We start from the raw sequence: 19,841 nt of genomic DNA on the forward strand, positions 1-19,841 counted from the left end.
TGTGTGTATGATGCAAGTATATCCTAAGCCTTGTCCCCGAAAATATTGACCATAATGACATTTGTCAGTCTGGAGACAGAAAATCACTAGGGAGATACTCTTTCCAGTAATACAATATTTTAACAGTTGCGGATGTGTGGGATAAACCACCGTACTGGATCGCAAGTAACTTGTGAGATTCTCTGTCGAGCGTAGTGTGGACAGTAAACGAATGAAAATGAGGCTCTGAGGCAGGACGTACGTGTATGTGTCGTTTGCTCGTGTAAACGCGGTAGAATCGATGTGCCATTGTGGGCGACTCTCTTTTCCTGCTTGTAAATGGATTGGGGAAATCTCCTGTGACCCGACCTGCCCAACAGCCTTTGTAAGTCTTCAAACTGTTGTGACGCACGGCGACAACATGTTGGCAGAATTTGCCAGCGATCAGTCTCCGGTGTGCAGTTCGTGGCTGAACACCATGTTGCCCCGTCCGGCGCCGAGTATTCTGCAAAAAATGAATGTTTTTGAAGACCAAAGTGACAGACTGGGTAGAAGTCAGCAGGAGCCGTGCGCATATATCCGATCAGGTAATGATGTGACCGTATGTAATTACATTACTTGGGAGCGAAAGCGGAATCAGTTTCGAAAGAAAACGTAGAAGAAAAGACTGCAGTGTGCTGAATCCCTGAAGTGAGGATGACCATTCACTTTATTTTTTCCGTGTGTATAGCAACGCCTACGTCTTTCTTATCAGTAATTTTCTGTAAAAGTTGTATATCTAGTGCCGGTCGCAATTTCTGTTAAAGTTTGATGCACGATGTGTGTACATTTTCCGTTCTTTTCCTTCGTAGGTCTGAATCCTGCAGACAACGAAATCGTTACCGACGCGATACTAACTCTTGAGCAGTTTCCTCAACGCCCCCCACCCCATCTCAGTCTTTGTGTTGAATGTTCACATAAAAGCTGAAAAGAAGAGAGAGAAAATAGTCTGAACATTACTACAGCCAAATAAAAGTCCCGAAAGACACGAATCGAGTGCAGTTCCTTTGAGAACATACTAACGAAAATTTCACTGTTGCATGTAGATGTTGCGTTCTCGGAAATGGAGCGCGTACAATGAAGTAGAATCAACATTCTGTACTAGGATTCAGAAGATGGGTACAGAATTCTCAGTGACCTGAACTTTATAAAGTCATTAATTTACATGACTCATTGAGGATCATTGGGTTGATGCTCTGCAATTTCATTTTGCGTTATTTCACTGTGCTGCTTCAAAGACGGCAAAGGAACGAAAAGTTTGCACTAATGATCAAGAGTTGTATCATAATTTCGGTCGTACAATCTTGCTTCTGTTTCTTTCTGGTGCACCAAAATCATTCCAGACGAACGCTCTTTTACTTTCAGTTAAGCTGTAGTATAATGACGTGCATCTACGATACTTCAGACGAAACACGAATCTGCTACTAAAAATACACTAATATGCTTATGCACATAACACTGGTTTCAACTTAACCACTAATTTCAGAAAATGCGACTGCAGATGCTTTCGCAACAATAGCATCTACATGGGATACCGAGAAAGATGACGCAGTAGTAAGACAATCGACTTGTATTCGTGGGGACGACTGTTCAAATCCCCGTCCGACCATCCAAACTTAGGTTTTCCATGAGTTCTATTAATCGCTTAAGGCATATATCGGGATGGTTCCTTTGAAAGAGCACGGCTGATTCTTCCCGCCTCATTCCGAGCTTGCCCTCTGTCACTAATGACCTCGATGTCGACGAAATGTTAAACCCTACTTTCCCTCCCTCCCTCCCGCCCTTTTTTCCTTCTAGTTACAGCGTAGTGGCAGATCCTTACTCTTCCCACGCATGTGCTGACCAAGTGGCTGTGTGTGGACACTTCTGTTTGTATATTTTACCCGCTTTCCTATTGAGAAAATATAAAGTAAGTCTGTTAGAAGAAACCACTAGAAAATGGAATTAATTTCGTTGCTAAATGTGGAAGGAGTAACGCAGTAATGTAGGAGACACAGACGCATCCAAACTTTTCAAGTTTAAAACCATTCCAGGCACAAACTTTTTAAACTTACGCAGTCCCTGAAAATTTCTTACATAGCAACGATGAGAAACAAGTTGCTTACTGTACTTTGTAGCTTTGGGAACAAAATTTATTCAAGTGAAAGTTTTTATGGAACGAAAATGGTAGATTGTCTCTCTGTAAATATTAAATTTCGTAGTCTACTTTACCTTCTACCATTTACTAAAACAACAACAACTACTACTACTACTACTAATCGGAGTGACAATAGAGAAAGCAGTCGGTCATTAGTGGATTAAATTCCGAAACCTTGTCAAGGCTTTCAGCTATGTAAGTCATAGTTCATTATTGCGAAAGCCCACACAACGGCATAAACATGTCACTTTGATGTAATCTTATTTAGATAACAAAAATGGACACATCAAATAAGTTCACACTGGTAAATATTAAATATTTGATCCTTTGGCTACTTAGTATCTTGTTCGAATAATCGATCAGTCAGCAACGTTAAATAAGATGAAAACAGTAGCATTTGACAGAAGACAGGAGCTTTTTAAAATTGTCAGGGTAGTTAAATTCTTCAAGGCAGGTAGAGTTGCAGTTCGTTATTGTTGTTTAAACAGACATGCTTGAAATTGTGCCTAGCAGTATGAACGAGGATGATTCAGGTTTCACTATCAGTGGCGAAATTTCTCTATAAAAAGTATTGAAGTTCTGTTAGACTGAGGGAAGAAAGAATGCTGTTACAGTACGTTGTATTACAAAAATTCCAAAGCTAAAAGTGCAAATTCGCACTCTTATCGTCCAATGCGGGGTAACAGTATTGGAAAGGAGGAAGAACGAAGAACGGTAGACTAGGATTCCACGTACCGTTGTCATGGAGGTCATCAGAGACGGAGCACACACTCTGAATATTTCGAGTATTGGGACAGGAAATCGACCGTGCCCTTCCAAAGGTACCATCCCGGCAATTTTATCCAGTGATTTAGGGAAATCGGAGGAAACCTAAATCTGGACGGCCGGACGCGGATTTGAAATGTCGTCCTCCCGAATGTTAAGTCCAGTGTGCTAACCACTGCTCCACATCGGAAGACTGGAAACACCTACGCTACATCGAACACACGGCAAGCAAACAAGTCACCCAAGGAGAATGCAGCGCGCGCGAAATATCAGGGCAAGCTGGCATTTTGTACAGAACTGCCTGGTGACACAGCGTCTTAGAGCAACTAATAAAATCCCGCCGCTACTGGAGCTGAAACAAGTCTACATTGTAAGAGGTCAAAAATTTACGACTTGTTTCTAAAAACAGAAAATAATTCCGAGCTACTGTTAAGAATTCTATGGACAGGTGAAAACTTTTACCTAAGAAAAAATCTAAATCCACACAACCGTCGCATCCCAGGGACAGGATAACTATTTAAGAAACAGCAAACGTTGACAGTTTGGTGCGTGTCTACTACACCATTAATAGTCGTTTCCTCTTTGAGGAAATCCAAAGTGCTACATTTAAACTTCGTCAGGTGAGGGTTATGCAGCACTTTTAAGAGAGCGTTATCTCCTCTATGCTCCGTAAAGAAGTGCTTCACAACACAACGGTATCCTCAGCCGCTCTTTTCTGCATGTGTGCCTTGAGGACCTTAGACCTCACACCTTTTGACTATTGAATATGAGGATATATGAAGTCACACATTCACACTATTCAGTGTCATTTACCCTGTTGGAAGAAGCTATTCATCATCATGTGTAATACATTAAAACAGAAATCTCTCTCTTAATCTAATTGTTGTTTTCTTGACTGAGGGTCAACATACACGTCATTTTGAAATATTTAACACAACTACGCAAGTTACAAACTCAACTGAAAAACCACCTGTCAGTAAAGAGTGTAAATATTCTGCCACTTTTTTAGTGTTATGACAATAAACTCCAGTACTGTCTGTACTTCATAACTTTTTTCGTTTTGCAACATACTAGTAGATCGCATGGTGTGTTAATGAAATTGACGCATCATTGTGTTTCATCCGTATTAACCAACAACGAAAAATGTTGCAGTTTGTTGTATGTGCCCAATTTTTTGCAGTCCTGTGAAATGTTTTGAGACGTTTTCTTGTCTGGTAAGTTTTTTGTATATAGATGTTCTGCAACAACACACATTAAAAATGTCAATTCTCAAACTAATGGAATAGATTTTGAAGGACAGACCGATGAATTACTAGCATAAATGTAGTCCCCTGAGTGAAGCACAGTTTGGTTTCTGGGGTAATTCTCTCTGTATACGAACATGTCATTTCTCATGCATAATATTAAAGTGTGGCATGTCAGAGAACAAAAGACTGATTTGGTGCATCAAATGAGATGCCATTCAGTTGTGGGAGGGACTGGATTCAAAACTGTGTCCAGCTATACTGTTTTTGGTTTTCTGTTTGCCTAAATGACGTCAGGAAAATGTCAGCATGCTCCTTTTGACATGCTCACAGCCTGTCAACTTTGCAACCGAACTACTGTTCTATTTCTAAAGGCCTCATTGTCAATATATGTTAAGATATTTTTTTTCCATTTGGCCCCTCTCCCATCTAAAATATTACACTATTTAATGTCTTTTGATCTACACTCTACATAGTCATGTACTTAATGGGATGACATCTTGTGCCTATATGCATAGAAATCACCTTCGTATTGTTTGAAAATAAGACCATGTTTGTGCTGTAGTAATGCTGAGCAGCTTTATTCCAAACAGTTCCAGACACTACATTCTCCCCAGGTTGTGCGTACATATGTAAATGACTGTCTTATTGATTTATTGTGTTGATAATTGTGTATGGTATTAAGAATGCAAAAATGTTGCACTGATCCAACTGTGGCATGTAAAATACACCAATTGCTGCTATGTTTGACATTTCAGTTTCAGTACATCATCATTTAATTCAATTTGTGTTACATTTCTGTAAGAGGTCCTCATTATATTTGCATCTGAGCAAAACAAATGTTTTAGATGTGGGTGAAACAAATTTAAAACAAATTCTAAACATTTGTCAGGTGCTTTAATTGTTTCTCAACTGATATGGATAGTTTTTATAGTGACAGAGCATGCTTTTCTTAAGTTCTAGCATACCCATATTTATCTAGCAAACTGCATGAATTCATGTGAATTTTCCATTCTTTCATTGTGTGTCATTAAATGTGATTCAGTGCTCATCTGTGTGTGCATGTGTGTTTTATCTGTGTTGACATACGAAACTATAACAACATTTGGTAGTCTAGGAGCAGTAAGTATTGATATCCCAGATCACACGAGTGTATAACCTGTTTATTTGAAACAGGTGTTGCTGGTTTGGCTATGATCCCAGAAGCAGAAGTGGAGACTCGCAATACTCGCCACACTACTGGGGGTGGAGGTGGTACAGCCCCCCCTGCACCACCGTTGCCGCCAGTTGATCATGATGGGCTTATCTTACCTCGGAAACTTCAAAACCCCTGTGTGGAATCTGCAGACAGGCGTAGTCTCCACCGTGAATTACTCTTCAACCAAAAGACGTGAGTGATTCCCAGTAGTGTAAGAGTTACACACTAGCTTTATTGCCTTCACTGTGTAATTGATGTATTAGTTGATTGATTATTTACTTGCTTATGGATCATTGTATGATGATTCTAGACATGCCAGTGAAACACAATAAAAAACGTAATTACAATTTAATAAATTCATACATGTAGGTATATCAATCTGAAAAACTGTGTTGGAATCTCTACCTAGTGGTGGTGAGGGTGAACTTATGAAGAAGAAGAAGAGAGATTAATATTCTTTGGCACAGATCCTGATCATAAGATTTAATAGTAACATGAAATATATTGTGAGAATATTTTGTAGATTTTGAAGTGTTCCATTATTCTCTGAATACTTTTTACCAATATCTCTTTTTGTTAGGTAGACGACCTTTTACTGTGTAGTATGTAATATTTTAGAGAAATTTCTAACTGCATTGATTTTCTCTCTCTCTCTCTCTTTAACAACCTCGGACAAATGATTGCACACTTTGATTCTCCTGCTAGTAGTAATTATATTTCTTTACTGGGGATGAAATGACTGTTGCAACCTATGAAGAAAGTTCAGTCGATATACAAAATACTTTTGAAAGATAAACATTTTCATGATGGACTTCAGTGAGAATAAGTGGTAGGACAATTCTTCCAAACTAATTGACACATTGACTATGACAACACAATTATTTCAGCTAAAATTATAATTTTTATTCTGAATGTTAATTCTATTACAAAAATGGTAATAGAATTAAGAGTGCATGTGATGTTACAAAATTGACCCAAATTTACTAAGATTTGACAGTATGAGGATGCAGGATGTCTGTGATGTATGTTGTGCTGTGACGCACCATTCCAGATGCGGCTGTTTGTTGTGTTAATGGCAGCCAGTGCATGAGGTGGTAATTACCTAGTGTGGTTGCTGATAGTCTCTGGCCAGTGGTGCATGATGACCCAAAATGTTGCACAGAGTCCATTACTTGTTTTCAGGTGGCAGGCGCAGATGCAAAGAGGTTACAATGTACTTGGTGCACAGTACGACGACCTTACCTTGTGGTGGTCACACATGGTTTACCAGAACCTTGGCAATGAGTATGCCTGCCCTCATTTTCACATGCAGTTCAACACCGGGCCACTTTCATGTGTGAATGTCTTACAGATAAGGATATTGTATGATTGGGCAAGCCGACCAAGTGGAGACCCACACTGAGGTCCCTTTCAAACTCTGTTAGGTGCAGTCTCACACGAGTACATCAGTGTTCTTTACAGTGATGGTTCACATTCTGGCACTCTTCATGCCTTTATGTACCCTATCAGACTTGCTGACAACACAAAACACAATCAACTCTCATTCACTCTGGTGGCCATTTACAAACTTTTGATTGTTGGCAGATTTGCCAGTATGCCAAACCAGTAATGACACTTGTGTTTACAGCTTTGTGTTAGAGTACATAAACCATTTATTCAAAGTATCAAAGCAGGTGTCTAAAAGTATTTTATAGTTTACTCATCTTTAGACCTTCTTGTGTCTCCTAAGATTCCTCTCAGAATCATCCACATTAAATTTGCTGTTTAAGAGTCCTATCTGGTGTTAATCATAACCACAGTATATTTTCTGTTACTGGTAAGAGTTGCAAAGCGATTTGAAGTGGAGGGCACAGGACTTAAATATGAGTGGCTGAAGTGTTTTCTTTGGCTGAGACATGTACCCAGACAGGTTACTAAGCTCTAAAACCTGGTAATAAATATGCAGTTCAAATTTATAGCGTAATATTTTTTATTCAGTCACCTCTACTTTATCACTAAAATATCAAAATGCACCCCACCACAACCATAACCACCACCACCGCTGCCACAAAAAAATCCCATCGTGACTCGGTCAGTAATTTCTTGAATTCATGTTGTCTTATTTTATTGATTACAGCTATTTTGCACCGCTGTGAGCCTTAGCTTCAATTTTAAGTGGAAACTTCAGTCATATTATCTTCTGAATCTGATATTACTTCACACATATTGAGTATGTAGACATTTAATGCTCTTAGAAACAGTTGGCTTCTGTGCCTGCTGTGTTCTTGTTTTTCTATTGTTTCATTCCAGCCTGTTACTCGTCCATTGGCTGGTGTTACATATACCAGCTTATTTTTTGCCATGCAGTCTCTCTCCAAACCAGAGGGCATGGCTGAGGGTACATCCCATTGTACCACTTCGTGCCATTCCATTCACTTAAGGGAGTGCAAGAAGAGTTATTGCTTGAATGACTCTGTGCACACTTTAATTAGGCTAATATTGTTGTTGTGGTCCACATGGGAATGACAGATGGGGGTTGTAATATATTCCTAGATTCCTCACTTTGTGCTATTTCTTGAAGCTTTGTAAGCACACTACTGGCCATTAAAATTGCTCCACCAAGAAGAACTGCAGATGATAAACAGGTATTCATTGGACAAATATATTATACTAGGACTGACATGTGATTACATTTTCACGCAATTTGGGTGCATAGATCCTAAGAAATCAGTACCCAAAACAACCACCTCTGGCCATAATAACGGCCTTGATACGCCTGGGCATTGAGTCAAACAGAGTTTGGATGGCATGTACAGGTACAGCTGCCCATGCAGCTTCAACACGATACCACAGTTCATCAAGAGCAGTGACTGGCGTATTGTGACAAGCCAGTTGCTCGACCACCATTGACCAGACATTTTCAATTGGTGAGAGATCTGGAGAATGTGCTGGCCAGGGCAGCAGTCGAACATTTTCTGTATCCAGAAAGGCCCGTACAAGACCTGCAACATGCGGTCGTGCATTATCCTGCTGAAATGTAGGGTTTCGCAGGAATCGAATGAAGGGTAGAGCCATGGGTCGTAACACATGTGAAATGTAAGGTCCACTGTTCAAAGTGCAGTCAATGCAAACGAGGTGACTGAGACGTGTAACCAATGGCACCCCATACCATCACGCCAGGTGATACGCCAGTATGGTGATGACGAATACACTCTTCCAACGTGTGTTCACCGCAATGTCACCAAACACAGATGCGACCATCATGATGCTGTAAACAGAACCTGGATTCATCCGAAAAAATGACATTTAGCCATTCGTGCACCCAGGTTCATCGTTGAATACACGATCGCAGGTGCTCCTGTCTGTGATGCAGCGTCAAGGGTAACCGCAGCCATGGTCTCGAAGCTGATAGTCCATGCTGCTGCAAACATCGTCGAACTGCTCATACAGATTGTTTTTGTCTTGCAAACGTCCTCATCTGTTACAGCCATGCAGATAAGATGCCTGTCATATCGACTGCTAGTGATACGAGACCGTTGGGATCCAGCACGGCGTTCCGTATTACCCTCCTGAACCCACCGATTCCATATTCTGCTAACAGTCATTGGATCTCGACCATCGCGAGCAGCAATGTCGTGTACTAGTTGTGGTATGAGGTAGCCTCCGCCACGCACCGTATGGTGGATTGCAGAGTATGTATGTAGATGTAGATATGATAAACCGCAATCACGATAGGCTACAATCTGACCTTTATCAAAGTCTGAAACCTGATGGTATGCATTTCTCCTCTTTACACGAGGCATCACAGCAACGTATCGCAGGTAACGCTGATCAACTGCTGTTTGTGTATGAGAAATCAGTTGGAAACTTTCCTCATGTCAGCACATTGTAGGTGTCGCCACCGGCGCCAGCCTTGTGTTAATGCTCTGAAAAGCTAATCATTTGCATATCACAGCATCTTCTTCCTGTCGGTTAAATTTCACGTCTGTAGCACGTCATCTTCATGGTGTAGCAATTTTAATGGCCAGTAGTGTATAATTTTTTTCTCAGCCTCACACAGTATTTTTCGAGTGGCCCCGATGTCCCTTATGAAGTTCTGCATGATAGAGATCTTATTTTTGCACAAACATTATATAAAGTAATGGACTTCTCCATATCCTAATGACTTCATCCATACCAAATGGCATTTTATTTTAGTCCACGAGTGGGAATCTTGAAATTCTCATCATTTTTAGCTAGTTTTCATCCGTTTTAATGCATTAGCCTGTAAATTAACGTACGCGGGTCATACTATACAGCAGATAGACTAATGCCCTGAAGTTGATATTGATTTACTAATTCAGAAGACAGTATTCAGACTGCAGAGAGATATCTCAGTTCTCAGTGAGCAAATGCTTGAGGTCCACAATGAGTGCCAAACATCTCAATTTTACTGTAGATATGTATAGTAGTTACCATACTGGGATGCAGTCTCATGTTTATAATGGTAGATCTGTCTTAAGCCAGTCAGAAATATGTAGTCACTCAGTCCCTTCTACATGTATATCTACACTCAGTGAATCACTATGAAATGAAATGTATGGCAGAGGGCAGTGTTTATTGCACCATATGTTAAGGTTTCTTCCTGTTGTGTTAACAGATGGTGTTTGGGAACAGGGACTTCTTGTACACTTCTGTGCTAGCTGTTTTGTCCCTATGACAATATTATGAAAAAGGATAGATTGCTACTCACCATATAGTGGAGATGCTGAGTCACTCACATGCACAACAAAACGAGGGCTGAAAGCTTGCGTATTTAACAGTCTTTTTATTGTGCTTACCTGCGACTTAGCACCTTTGCTATATCTTGAGTACAGTCTGTTTTGTCCCTAGTTTTATCTGCACAACCTTCACAGGATGTGTATGTCGGGCTGGAGAATATCTGTAGTTTATTCTGTGAAAGACAGTTATCAAAGTATTATAAGCAGATTCTTGTAATATAAATGGCATCTTCCTTCAAAGTGCTTGCCAGTTAATATTTTCCAACATATCTGTTACAGTCTCTCAGCAGTGAAAGAAGCCTATGACCATTTGCATTACCCTTACTTGTATAAATTCAATGTCTTCTTTTATTATGAACTTACAGCTTTTATATGGAGAATACAAACTGTTTATTCCGTTTTTTATTAGTTGTGGTCAGCCAACTGTATTTGTTGTTGTCAACTGCTTGCAGTAAATTTCAAAGTTGGGGTGTAGCTATACCTGGTGATGTTACTTCATGTTACACTATAGACTTGCAGATGTGTAACACATCAATGACTGGCAGTATGTACCTGAGGAGGAAGTCTTTCAGCTTTGAAATGGATTATAATTAGTGTAAAACAATAATTGCAACTGCTCAGACATAAAAATAATAGAAAAGGGAATAAATAGTTCTTATCATGTGTAATCAGTGGTTGTAGCCTGGGGGAGTTTGCAGCTACTGTCCCCTTCTATTTCATCATTGTGTAGCCAACAAGAAGAAAAGTGCAGGTGTTTTGTATGCAGTATCTTCTGTAGACAAGCTACTGTCTCCCTACTAATGAATCCTAGTCTGCAGTTTGCTTTATCTTTAACTGAGCCTTTGTAGTCATTCCACTTTGAGTGTCTGCACATTATTACTCTCAAATGTCTTTATGATATGGGTGTGACTATCTGTGCCTCTTAACCTAGTAGTCAAAGAATAGTATGCGTTTACATTTTGTAAAGCAAACAGCTCTATATTTCTCTACATTAAAAGCTAGTTAGCATGTGCACCAGACAGATTTTTGTCAAAATGTAACTGGACATTACCGCAGTTATTACCAAACAGGGTTTCCTTGTAGATGACTTCATAATCTGCAAAGAGTGTGAAGGTGGAACTAATATTGTCCTATGTACTGCATCCTGCTTGTAAGGAAATCTTCGACCTAGTTGAAAACCTGGTTAGATATTCGATAAGAAATGTATTTCCTTTCGACGGTGTCATTGTGGTACTGAGTAAAATGCTGTTTGAAATTTTACAAACACCAAATCAGTCTGGTTTCCAGTAGCCATAGCACTGATGTCTCTCTGCTCAAGATATCTGTAGTAAATTTTCGTCAAGAATATAGTTAATTTGCTTGTAAATTAGTATAAACTTGAGAGGGATGCTAGTTTTCCCTGGGCCGTAGTGACTTTTAACTGCATTGAGACACCTCCCATTACTGGTTGTGTTCACTAATCTGGCATTTTGCCAACTGCATTACAGAGCTAAACCCAGAAAAAACTTGTGCAGATAAAATTGTGTATTGGCAGTCCTGTGGAGAGTCATTAAACCTGTTAGGAGACAGTCTTTCCCAGAGGGAGTAATTGTAACTACTGTAAATTATATAACAACAGGAATATTTGTTCATCTTGTGAAAAAGTTCTGAGTTAGTTTGTGCTCTCAGTAGATTTCAATGTAGGGGCAGTGTATCTGAATGCTCTTAAAAATGTTTCCTTTTGTACTTAGGTGATGGTGATCTAGAAGGAAGCCCACTGCTTTTCCACAAATTTGTTCCCACAGTAATGGGCCAGTAAATTATTGCAAGCATTCTGACCGGTTTTTATACTTGCTTGCTTCTCTTGTAGCTGTGGAAGAAACTGCCTTGGCTCCCAGAACTGCAGGATTCTGCATCTTACATAATGTAGCCACGGCCCTAATTGCAACAATTATATGTTTGCTATATGCCTTTCTGAAATCATTTTATCTGATGTTGCTTATTTAAATTAATTTGGTTGTCTCTGATAATATGCTGTAAGTTTTGAATTTGTTGTTTTGTTTATTGTGTTGTGGGATGTTATTGACAATTTGTGAAAGAGATTCATGTGAAATATTTGTTCACACACTCTGCCAAATCTCACAACTGTGTCTGTATTAACACACCATGTATTAAAAACATCATCCAGTTCTTGTTATAGAAGTAACTGAGCCTTTTAATGAAAAAATAGAAATAATCATTTTATTTTTGTAAATTAAAACTGGTATGAAATTAGATAAATTTTGTGTGGAAAATGTTTTTCTGAAACTGAATCACAGTGCAATGTGATAGCCAGTAAAGATCAGGAAATGGAAAAAATGGGGTGATTATAAAAAAACTTCCTGAGATTTTAATATGAAACAGATTGTAGAATGAATATAACAATTTAATAATGAAACAGTAAATAAAGGAAGTAGTGCAGTCATGTTTGAGTGCTTAACACAAATAAAAGTTTTATTTCAGGATTTTGTAATTACAACTGAAATAGAAGTTAAGGCACAAAAGGCTTAGAAATTAGTATGTAGACACAGAAATTGTGTTTATACCAGGTCTTGGAAAATGAGTTGAAGAAAACATGCCGACAGTCAAATAATTATTGTTGTTTCCTTTTTTTCCCTTGTCACTGGAAGAATTCAAAAATCTTTTATGCAAAAGAATTTCAAATTATTTGGCATGAATATGTATCTGAAGAAATCGGTTTGATGTCTCACTCAACGTTAATATACAGGATGGTCCATCTGACGTTTCGGATGAGATTATCTTGAAAACTATACATCAGGTAAAAATAGTGGGAAGACAAGTTTGTAAGCTCAAAGGGGGACATCAAATGATGATACACGTGACCTCCAGCCCACGCCCCCTTGGGTGGGGTGGGGGGCAACTTTTAAATCTTAAATGGAAACCCCCATTTTTTATTGCAGATTTGGATTCTCCATAAAAAAGTAATCAAGATTTGTCTGAAACATTTTTTTATGCCATTGACAGATGGCACTGAAATCGAGAAAAATTAAAATTGGGGAAGAACTCTGATTTATTTAGAATAATCTGAGAAGGATGCATCAAATCGATACAAAATGTGAACGAATTCTTTCGTTATGCCAAATTAAGCTGTTTTTGTACAAAATGTACTGTACCCTACTTTTAGCGTTACCCGGGAATGACGACATGGATGTAGTAGAATGATGTTCCCATGAGGTGCTTCATTGGTGTGAGTCCCCTTGCCTCTCACAATTTGGGGTGCTTAATTAATGAAATTAGCCACGAAGAAATTGTTCAAAATTATCCCCATTTGCTTTAATGCATAAAGTCAATCATCTGTGAAAGTTTTGAGCAGCACATTCGTGGTATGGCGTTGTTCCATATCGTTTCGGGTTGTGGGCTGTCTGTCATAAAAAATATTTTTTAAATAACCCCACAAGACAAAATCAGGAGGAGTTAGGTCTGTTGAATGTGGAGGCCACTGAATTGGTCTGCCACGTCCATTCCACCAGCCAGGGTACCATAAGTTTAAAACATTCCGCACATTTTTAGCATAATGGAGATCTGCTCTGTCCTGTTGGAACCACATTCGTTGCCTAGTTTCTAAGTCAATATTGTCCATTAGCTCCAACAAATCATCACGGAGAAGTTGTAAATAAGATTCCTCAGTAACATTTCGGTCAAAAAAATATGGTCCTATCAAGTAACCATTTAAAACTCCACACCAGACCATTAACAACCATTTGTGTTGATTGTAAACAGGTTTGTGCCAGTGTGGATTGACAGGGGACCAATAATGATAATCATGACTATTTAATTTGCCATTGTTTCTAAATATGGCTTCATCGGTGAACATAACGTATCTAAAAAATCATCACCTCTTATCACATCCAAGGCTCATTGGCAAAAATGCATGCGTATTTCCATATCTTTTGGCATTAATGCATGTGTCAGTGTGATATGATATGCATGATATTTGTGCCTTCAAAATCCTCAAAACAGTTGATTTCGGTATTCCAGTTTGTCTTTGAATCGCACGACTACTCATTTCGGGATCCAGTTGAACACAGGTGAGAACAGTAAGGGTACGAGTGTCATTTTCACTGTATTCGCGATAACGAGGGGCACAGTGCGTGTATCCATTTCGAGCTCATTGAGTGCAATTTCGAATAATGTTTTCTCTTGGATGTTGTCTGTTTGGGAAATGATCCGCATACAATTGCGCGGCTGCAGTGTAATTCGTATGGCATTCACCTAAAATTATCATAATATCAAAAATATCTGTAGGAGGATAGTGAGCCGTGTTTCACTAAAGAATAATTTAGTTTCATCTGTTGAAATTTACGTTTCACGGTCTGAAAGTGAAATGACTTCTGATCGCATTGCACCGACCTTTATACTGAGCCGTAGTTCGCAGTTTGGCCATTGTAGCGCCTCAGTTGGGTGAGTAATGAAATTGTGAAGAGTTCCCTAACGAGATTTTAATACCATTCCACCTCCCTCCATCAAAAACTGTGGCGGGTAGGATACATTTTGTGAAAAAATCTTAATTTGGCGTAATGAAAGAATTGGAGCACATTTTGTATCGATCATTCTAAATAAATTGGAGTTCTTCCCCAATTTTAATTTTTCTCGATTTCAGTGCCATCTATCAATGGTTTAATAAAATATTTCAGACAAAACTTGATTACTTTTTTATGGAGAATCTGAATCTGCAATGAAACTGGGGGTTTCCATTTAAGATTTAAAAGTTGCCCCCACCCCCCACCCAAGGGGGAGTGGGGCTGGGGGCCCCATGTAGTATCATTTGATGCCCCCCTTTGAGCTTACAAACTTGTCTTACCCACTATTTTTACCCGATGTATAGTTACAGTTTTCGAGATAATCTCATCCAAAACTTCAGAGGGACCACCCTGTATATATTTGTTTCACTGGTAATATTTTTCTGTTTCAGTAAATATGTAGGTTACAAAGTAAACACATAGTGTTAGATGTAATGTATGTTCCAGTGGGAAAAATGTCTTGAATCAAAAGTCGGAACTGCAGCGAGCATTTGGCCGCCACCGTGAGCAGCAAGCGAGACGAGAACTGGAGCAGCAGAAGGCCAGCTCCCTGTCAGATCTACAGAGGCTCATTGAAGAACGACAGAAACGATTGCTAATGGTAATTATATTTTGCTGCTAAAATAGCGAAAATTGAGAGGAGTCATAATTTTCTCAAAAATTCTGTAACCCCTCTGTTAAAAGCTGTGTTAACTTGCTTAGAACTATTTGCCCTAGACAAATCATTTGCAAGATTTTTACAAAACAAACAAACAAACAGAAACAACATATGGTGCTTGTTTATTTTTTACTGCCACCAGGCAATTAACAGCCACCAATTTATGCAAGAATATCCTCGGCAGTAATTCTAATATACCATAGTGTATGTTTGTAAGTTAAACAGAATGATCACGAGCAAGCAAGCACCATCATTCTGGCCACAGATGGGCCAGTCAGGCCTGACCAACTGTTGTCCTACTTGGCTAATGGCATCATCAAGATATGGTATGGAGGGACATGGTGTCAGCACACCACTCCAGGCCATTGTTGGATTAGCAGACCTAATGCCACTAATGCTCAGTCAGGTTGCTCCTCAGTTGGAACCACAAGGCTGAGTGCACCCCATTCCAGTCCCCTCACCAACTAAATATACCTGGCTGTACCGAAAATCAAACCCAGGTCCGCCGCCCCCCCCCCCCCCCCCTCCCACCATGATAGTCAGTTGACTAAGGAGTCAGAAATATTTGATGTTTTTAGAACCAGAAAGATGATGTGGCAACTATCATAATTTTCTCATGATGAACAACACTCATGATTTTCAGTGATGTTCCTCCAGCTGACCCATAAACTGAGCATCCATAGTCAACCTGGGACAACATAGGAGCCTTCTAGAAGTGGAGAAGATGTGTTCATTCTGCTCCAAATGAACTTTTGCTGATGTACGTAAATATACAGATTTCAATATAATGGAAGGAAACATTCCACGTGGGAAAAATTATATATAAAAAAACAAAGATGAGGTGACTTACCGAACAAAAGCGCTGGCAGGTCGATAGACACACAAACAAACACACAAAATTCAAGCTTTCGCAACAAACTGTTGCCTCATCAGGAAAGAGGGAAGGAGAGGGGAAGACGAAAGGAAGTGGGTTTTAAGGGAGAGGGTAAGGAGTCATTCCAATCCCGGGAGCGGAAAGACTTACCTTAGGGGGAAAAAAGGACAGGTATACACTCGCACACACGCACATATCCATCCACACATACAGACACAAGCAGACATATTTAAATATGTCTGCTTGTGTCTGTATGTGTGGATGGATATGTGCGTGTGTGCGAGTGTATACCTGTCCTTTTTTCCCCCTAAGGTAAGTCTTTCCGCTCCCGGGATTGGAATGACTCCTTACCCTCTCCCTTAAAACCCACTTCCTTTCGTCTTCCCCTCTCCTTCCCTCTTTCCTGATGAGGCAACAGTTTGTTGCGAAAGCTTGAATTTTGTGTGTTTGTTTGTGTGTCTATCGACCTGCCAGCGGTTTTGTTCGGTAAGTCACCTCATCTTTGTTTTTTTATATATAATATACAGATTTCTCTTGACAACAGTTATTAACCAACAACGTGAAAATCTGATACAGTTGTAATAACTATTTCTAAATAGGAAAGCATAATCTGGTTCCAGGACATGTCCCATCTTCAGGCAAATATTGAAATGAGAGTCCACAATGAATGCATAACTGAGGTTAAAATAGTTTAACCATAGTTATGTATCCTTAGTGGATTCACATTTTAATATGCACCTGAAGCTGGGGCACATCTTGAAACCAGGTTGCACTTTCCTTTTTAGAAATAAATAATTTTTACAACTGAAGTGGGTTTTATCATTGATGATCTCAGTATAGTAAATGTCATCAGACATTTGACCTTTAAATCCTTTAGGTGCAGTAATTGTGTAGACTTCATATTTTTCAGATGGACATTGATTTCCGTAGACAGTGGTGCTCCGTGCTCTTTGATTAGAAGGAAATCTGTCTGAAAAGAATCAATGAAGGTTTTGAAGATGGTAATGCCCCTTCAGGCAGAGTCATGTAGTGGGTGAGATTTGGAGGAGCACATTATCTGAATAAAATAAGCAGTAAGGGCCATGGATCTTAATCTCATTAATTTCCCATGGTACTCTATCAGCCAAGACCTCACTGGTTTTGTTGTTATTCTTTGAAAAGTGGAACAATAGCAAATTCCTTGTCTAAGGCAAAGGTTGAGGAAACTAAATAACACCACTGTGTTGTTAAGACCAGTGTTGGTTCCAGACTAAATTCATCCATCATACCTTCCTACAAGAACATATGGTTAATTATAATAATAATGTAACATTTTATTTTATTTGTTTTTCTTTCAGATGGAGAAAGATGATGATGCAGACAGTTGTTCTGGTAGTGAGCCAGAATTCATGAAAGTTCATGCCAGACTAAGATCTAAAATGGATTCAAAATAAGTATTACTGATTATTGTGTCTGTAAAATGTTTATTGTGTGTAATGAGTGTGAGGCAAGCCTCAGTGTGTTCAACCAAAGCTATTATAGTCTTTTGCAGCAGGGAAAAAATTATGGAGATCTGACAAGTAAATGTGTTTGGTATTGCTGATGCTGAAATAACGGTTTCCCATGCTCCCACATAAAGAGAAAAAATTAAGCTTGGAACATTTAAAAAATATATGGAGGTAGTGACTATATTAAGCTTCATTTGGCTGCTTTGGTATCATTTACATCAGCAGCTGAATTGTGTTGTTTCACAAGAATTCACATCACTCAAATGTTTTCCATGTGTAAAAGTACAAGTAAACAACTGTGTTACCATTATTTCTTTACTTACGTTTTTCATGTGTGAGGCTGAAGGTGTGTAATTTTGCAAGCAAGTGTTTTTGCTGTGACTTTTAAACAAAGATTGTGATGGGTGTGACAACATTCGTGTTTGTGTACCAGCTGAAACCAGTGTTCAGAGACTAAGACATTATTACCTGCTCCATTATAGTGAGTCTCACACAGCAAACTTCAAAGACAGTGTGTGGCCTTTTCAAGTGATTATACTAGCTGTGCCTTAATACAGTCTCATGAACATGTATGAATGGAGGGGATGATCTATTACTGTATATATTTTTAAACAGTGACTTTAATTTTGCATTAAATGTCAGTTCTGCTATCGCATACCTAATAAGAAATAAGAGATGTTTAATTTTTACTAGTTCATTTCTTTTGTAGAGTCATGGTTCATTAATTGCAGTTCGTGCAATTATTTCTTGAATGTGGTATTTTTGTATCTGTACTATTTCTCATACTACAAGAAAAATTTCTTCTGACATTTGTTCTGCATAATGGTAGATAACATTACTTTCTTGTTCTTAATGCTGCATGGAAGTAATGTGAGCAGAGACCGAGGCTGCATTTCATAACAGCCAAATCTGTTCACACACAGTTCCTCAGTATTTGCCATCATTATTGAGTTACACACAACTCATGTCTTCCATCATTCTGACTGGATTCACTCACAGAGTTCATAAATGTATTATTTATACTTTATTAATTATACATATCTTATTTTAAAGTAAAACAGCAAATGGTGATTTCAAATTAATACATTAATTCTGAATATTGGTGTTTGAAAATAATAAAGACTGTAAAAAATATTAATTTTCTTTTTGCATTACTTCATATACACAGAGGTTGCTGTATAGGTTAGTAGATAACATGAGTCAAGACATTTTAATCAACCTGGCAGAATAATGGATCTCTCCACATGTAAGACAATGTGTTCTAACAAACCAGTCAGTGAATTTTCTGTAGGTTAGGTATATCTGTTTGAGAAACAAATCTGTTTTTGTGTGTTTATTAAACTAAATAAGTTACTCCTACTGCTTGCCCCTGGTTGTATGAGGTCGTCTCAAAAATACCTGCAGAAAGTAGTGGATTGGTATTGAGAGAGTTGTATGTATAGTATGACAATGTAGTTGTTCTGATTAAGATTACTAGATTTCTGTCTGTGGGGAAATGACAATGGTTGTGTACACTGTCTCAGTTGATAAATTTGAGACTACCTATGTAACCACTTTTGAGCAAAGTCAATACAAACTAATGTCATGAGTATGCAGACTAAATTTAATTAGTTCCACAGTGGCTGATAATAGGTTACCTGAAATTTTCTGACAACGTATAACAGGTCACCTGAAATTTTCTGACAACGTATAACAGGTCACCTGAAATGTTCTGACAACATGGCTTTGAAAGTTGCTGAACATCAGTTGCGGCTCACAGTGTATAGAGGGGCTGAATCATCAGTGTTTTTTACCCGCGGTTGCCATTTATGTACTGTTTATAATTTTCAAGAGTTGTTCTGCATGTTAATAAAAGTACACAATGTTTCACCCAAAATGTACAGAATTAGCAACGTGCTGAAACTCCAGAAGATACAAACAAGTATTACATCAGGAAACCATTTAAGTTGACACAGGTGTGCTTTGCGTTTAAAGAAAATAAAATTGTTTGGCCATAGTTGACTTTCACGGCTTAAGGATCTGTACATTTAAGTGTCTGTAACTAGTCACAGGATACACTCTGTCTTCCTCTGCTGCAATTTTATAGGAACCTTTTACACCCTATGTTGCATTATGACTGCATCATTCGTGGCTGAGTTTAAGTGACTTGAAAATGTAAGATT

At 38.7% G+C, this 19,841-nt stretch overlaps 1 protein-coding gene across 1 annotated transcript; it reads left to right on the forward strand.

Annotated features, from left to right (window-relative positions):
* Positions 1-440: 440 nt before the first annotated feature.
* On the forward strand, positions 441-18,813 carry LOC124555119 (protein FAM107B). Its single transcript, XM_047128921.1, has 4 exons — positions 441-566; positions 5,341-5,554; positions 15,108-15,261; positions 17,530-18,813. Exons 1-4 carry the CDS (start codon positions 458-460, stop codon positions 17,623-17,625), a joined length of 573 nt encoding a protein of 190 aa, XP_046984877.1. The 5' UTR covers positions 441-457; the 3' UTR covers positions 17,626-18,813.
* The last annotated feature ends 1,028 nt before the right edge of the window (positions 18,814-19,841 follow it).

This window comes from Schistocerca americana, chromosome X (assembly GCF_021461395.2).
Source record: "Schistocerca americana isolate TAMUIC-IGC-003095 chromosome X, iqSchAmer2.1, whole genome shotgun sequence".
NCBI lineage: Eukaryota > Metazoa > Arthropoda > Insecta > Orthoptera > Acrididae > Schistocerca > Schistocerca americana.

Bases quoted from the DNA above. Each gene is read 5' to 3' on its own strand.
- LOC124555119 (XM_047128921.1), top strand. From the start codon at position 458: ATGTTGCCCCGTCCGGCGCCGAGTATTCTGCAAAAAATGAATGTTTTT. The intron at 567-5,340 runs GTAATGATGTGA...TATTTGAAACAG, and splicing joins GTGCGCATATATCCGATCAG to GTGTTGCTGGTTTGGCTATG. The intron at 15,262-17,529 runs GTAATTATATTT...TTTTTCTTTCAG, and splicing joins GACAGAAACGATTGCTAATG to ATGGAGAAAGATGATGATGC.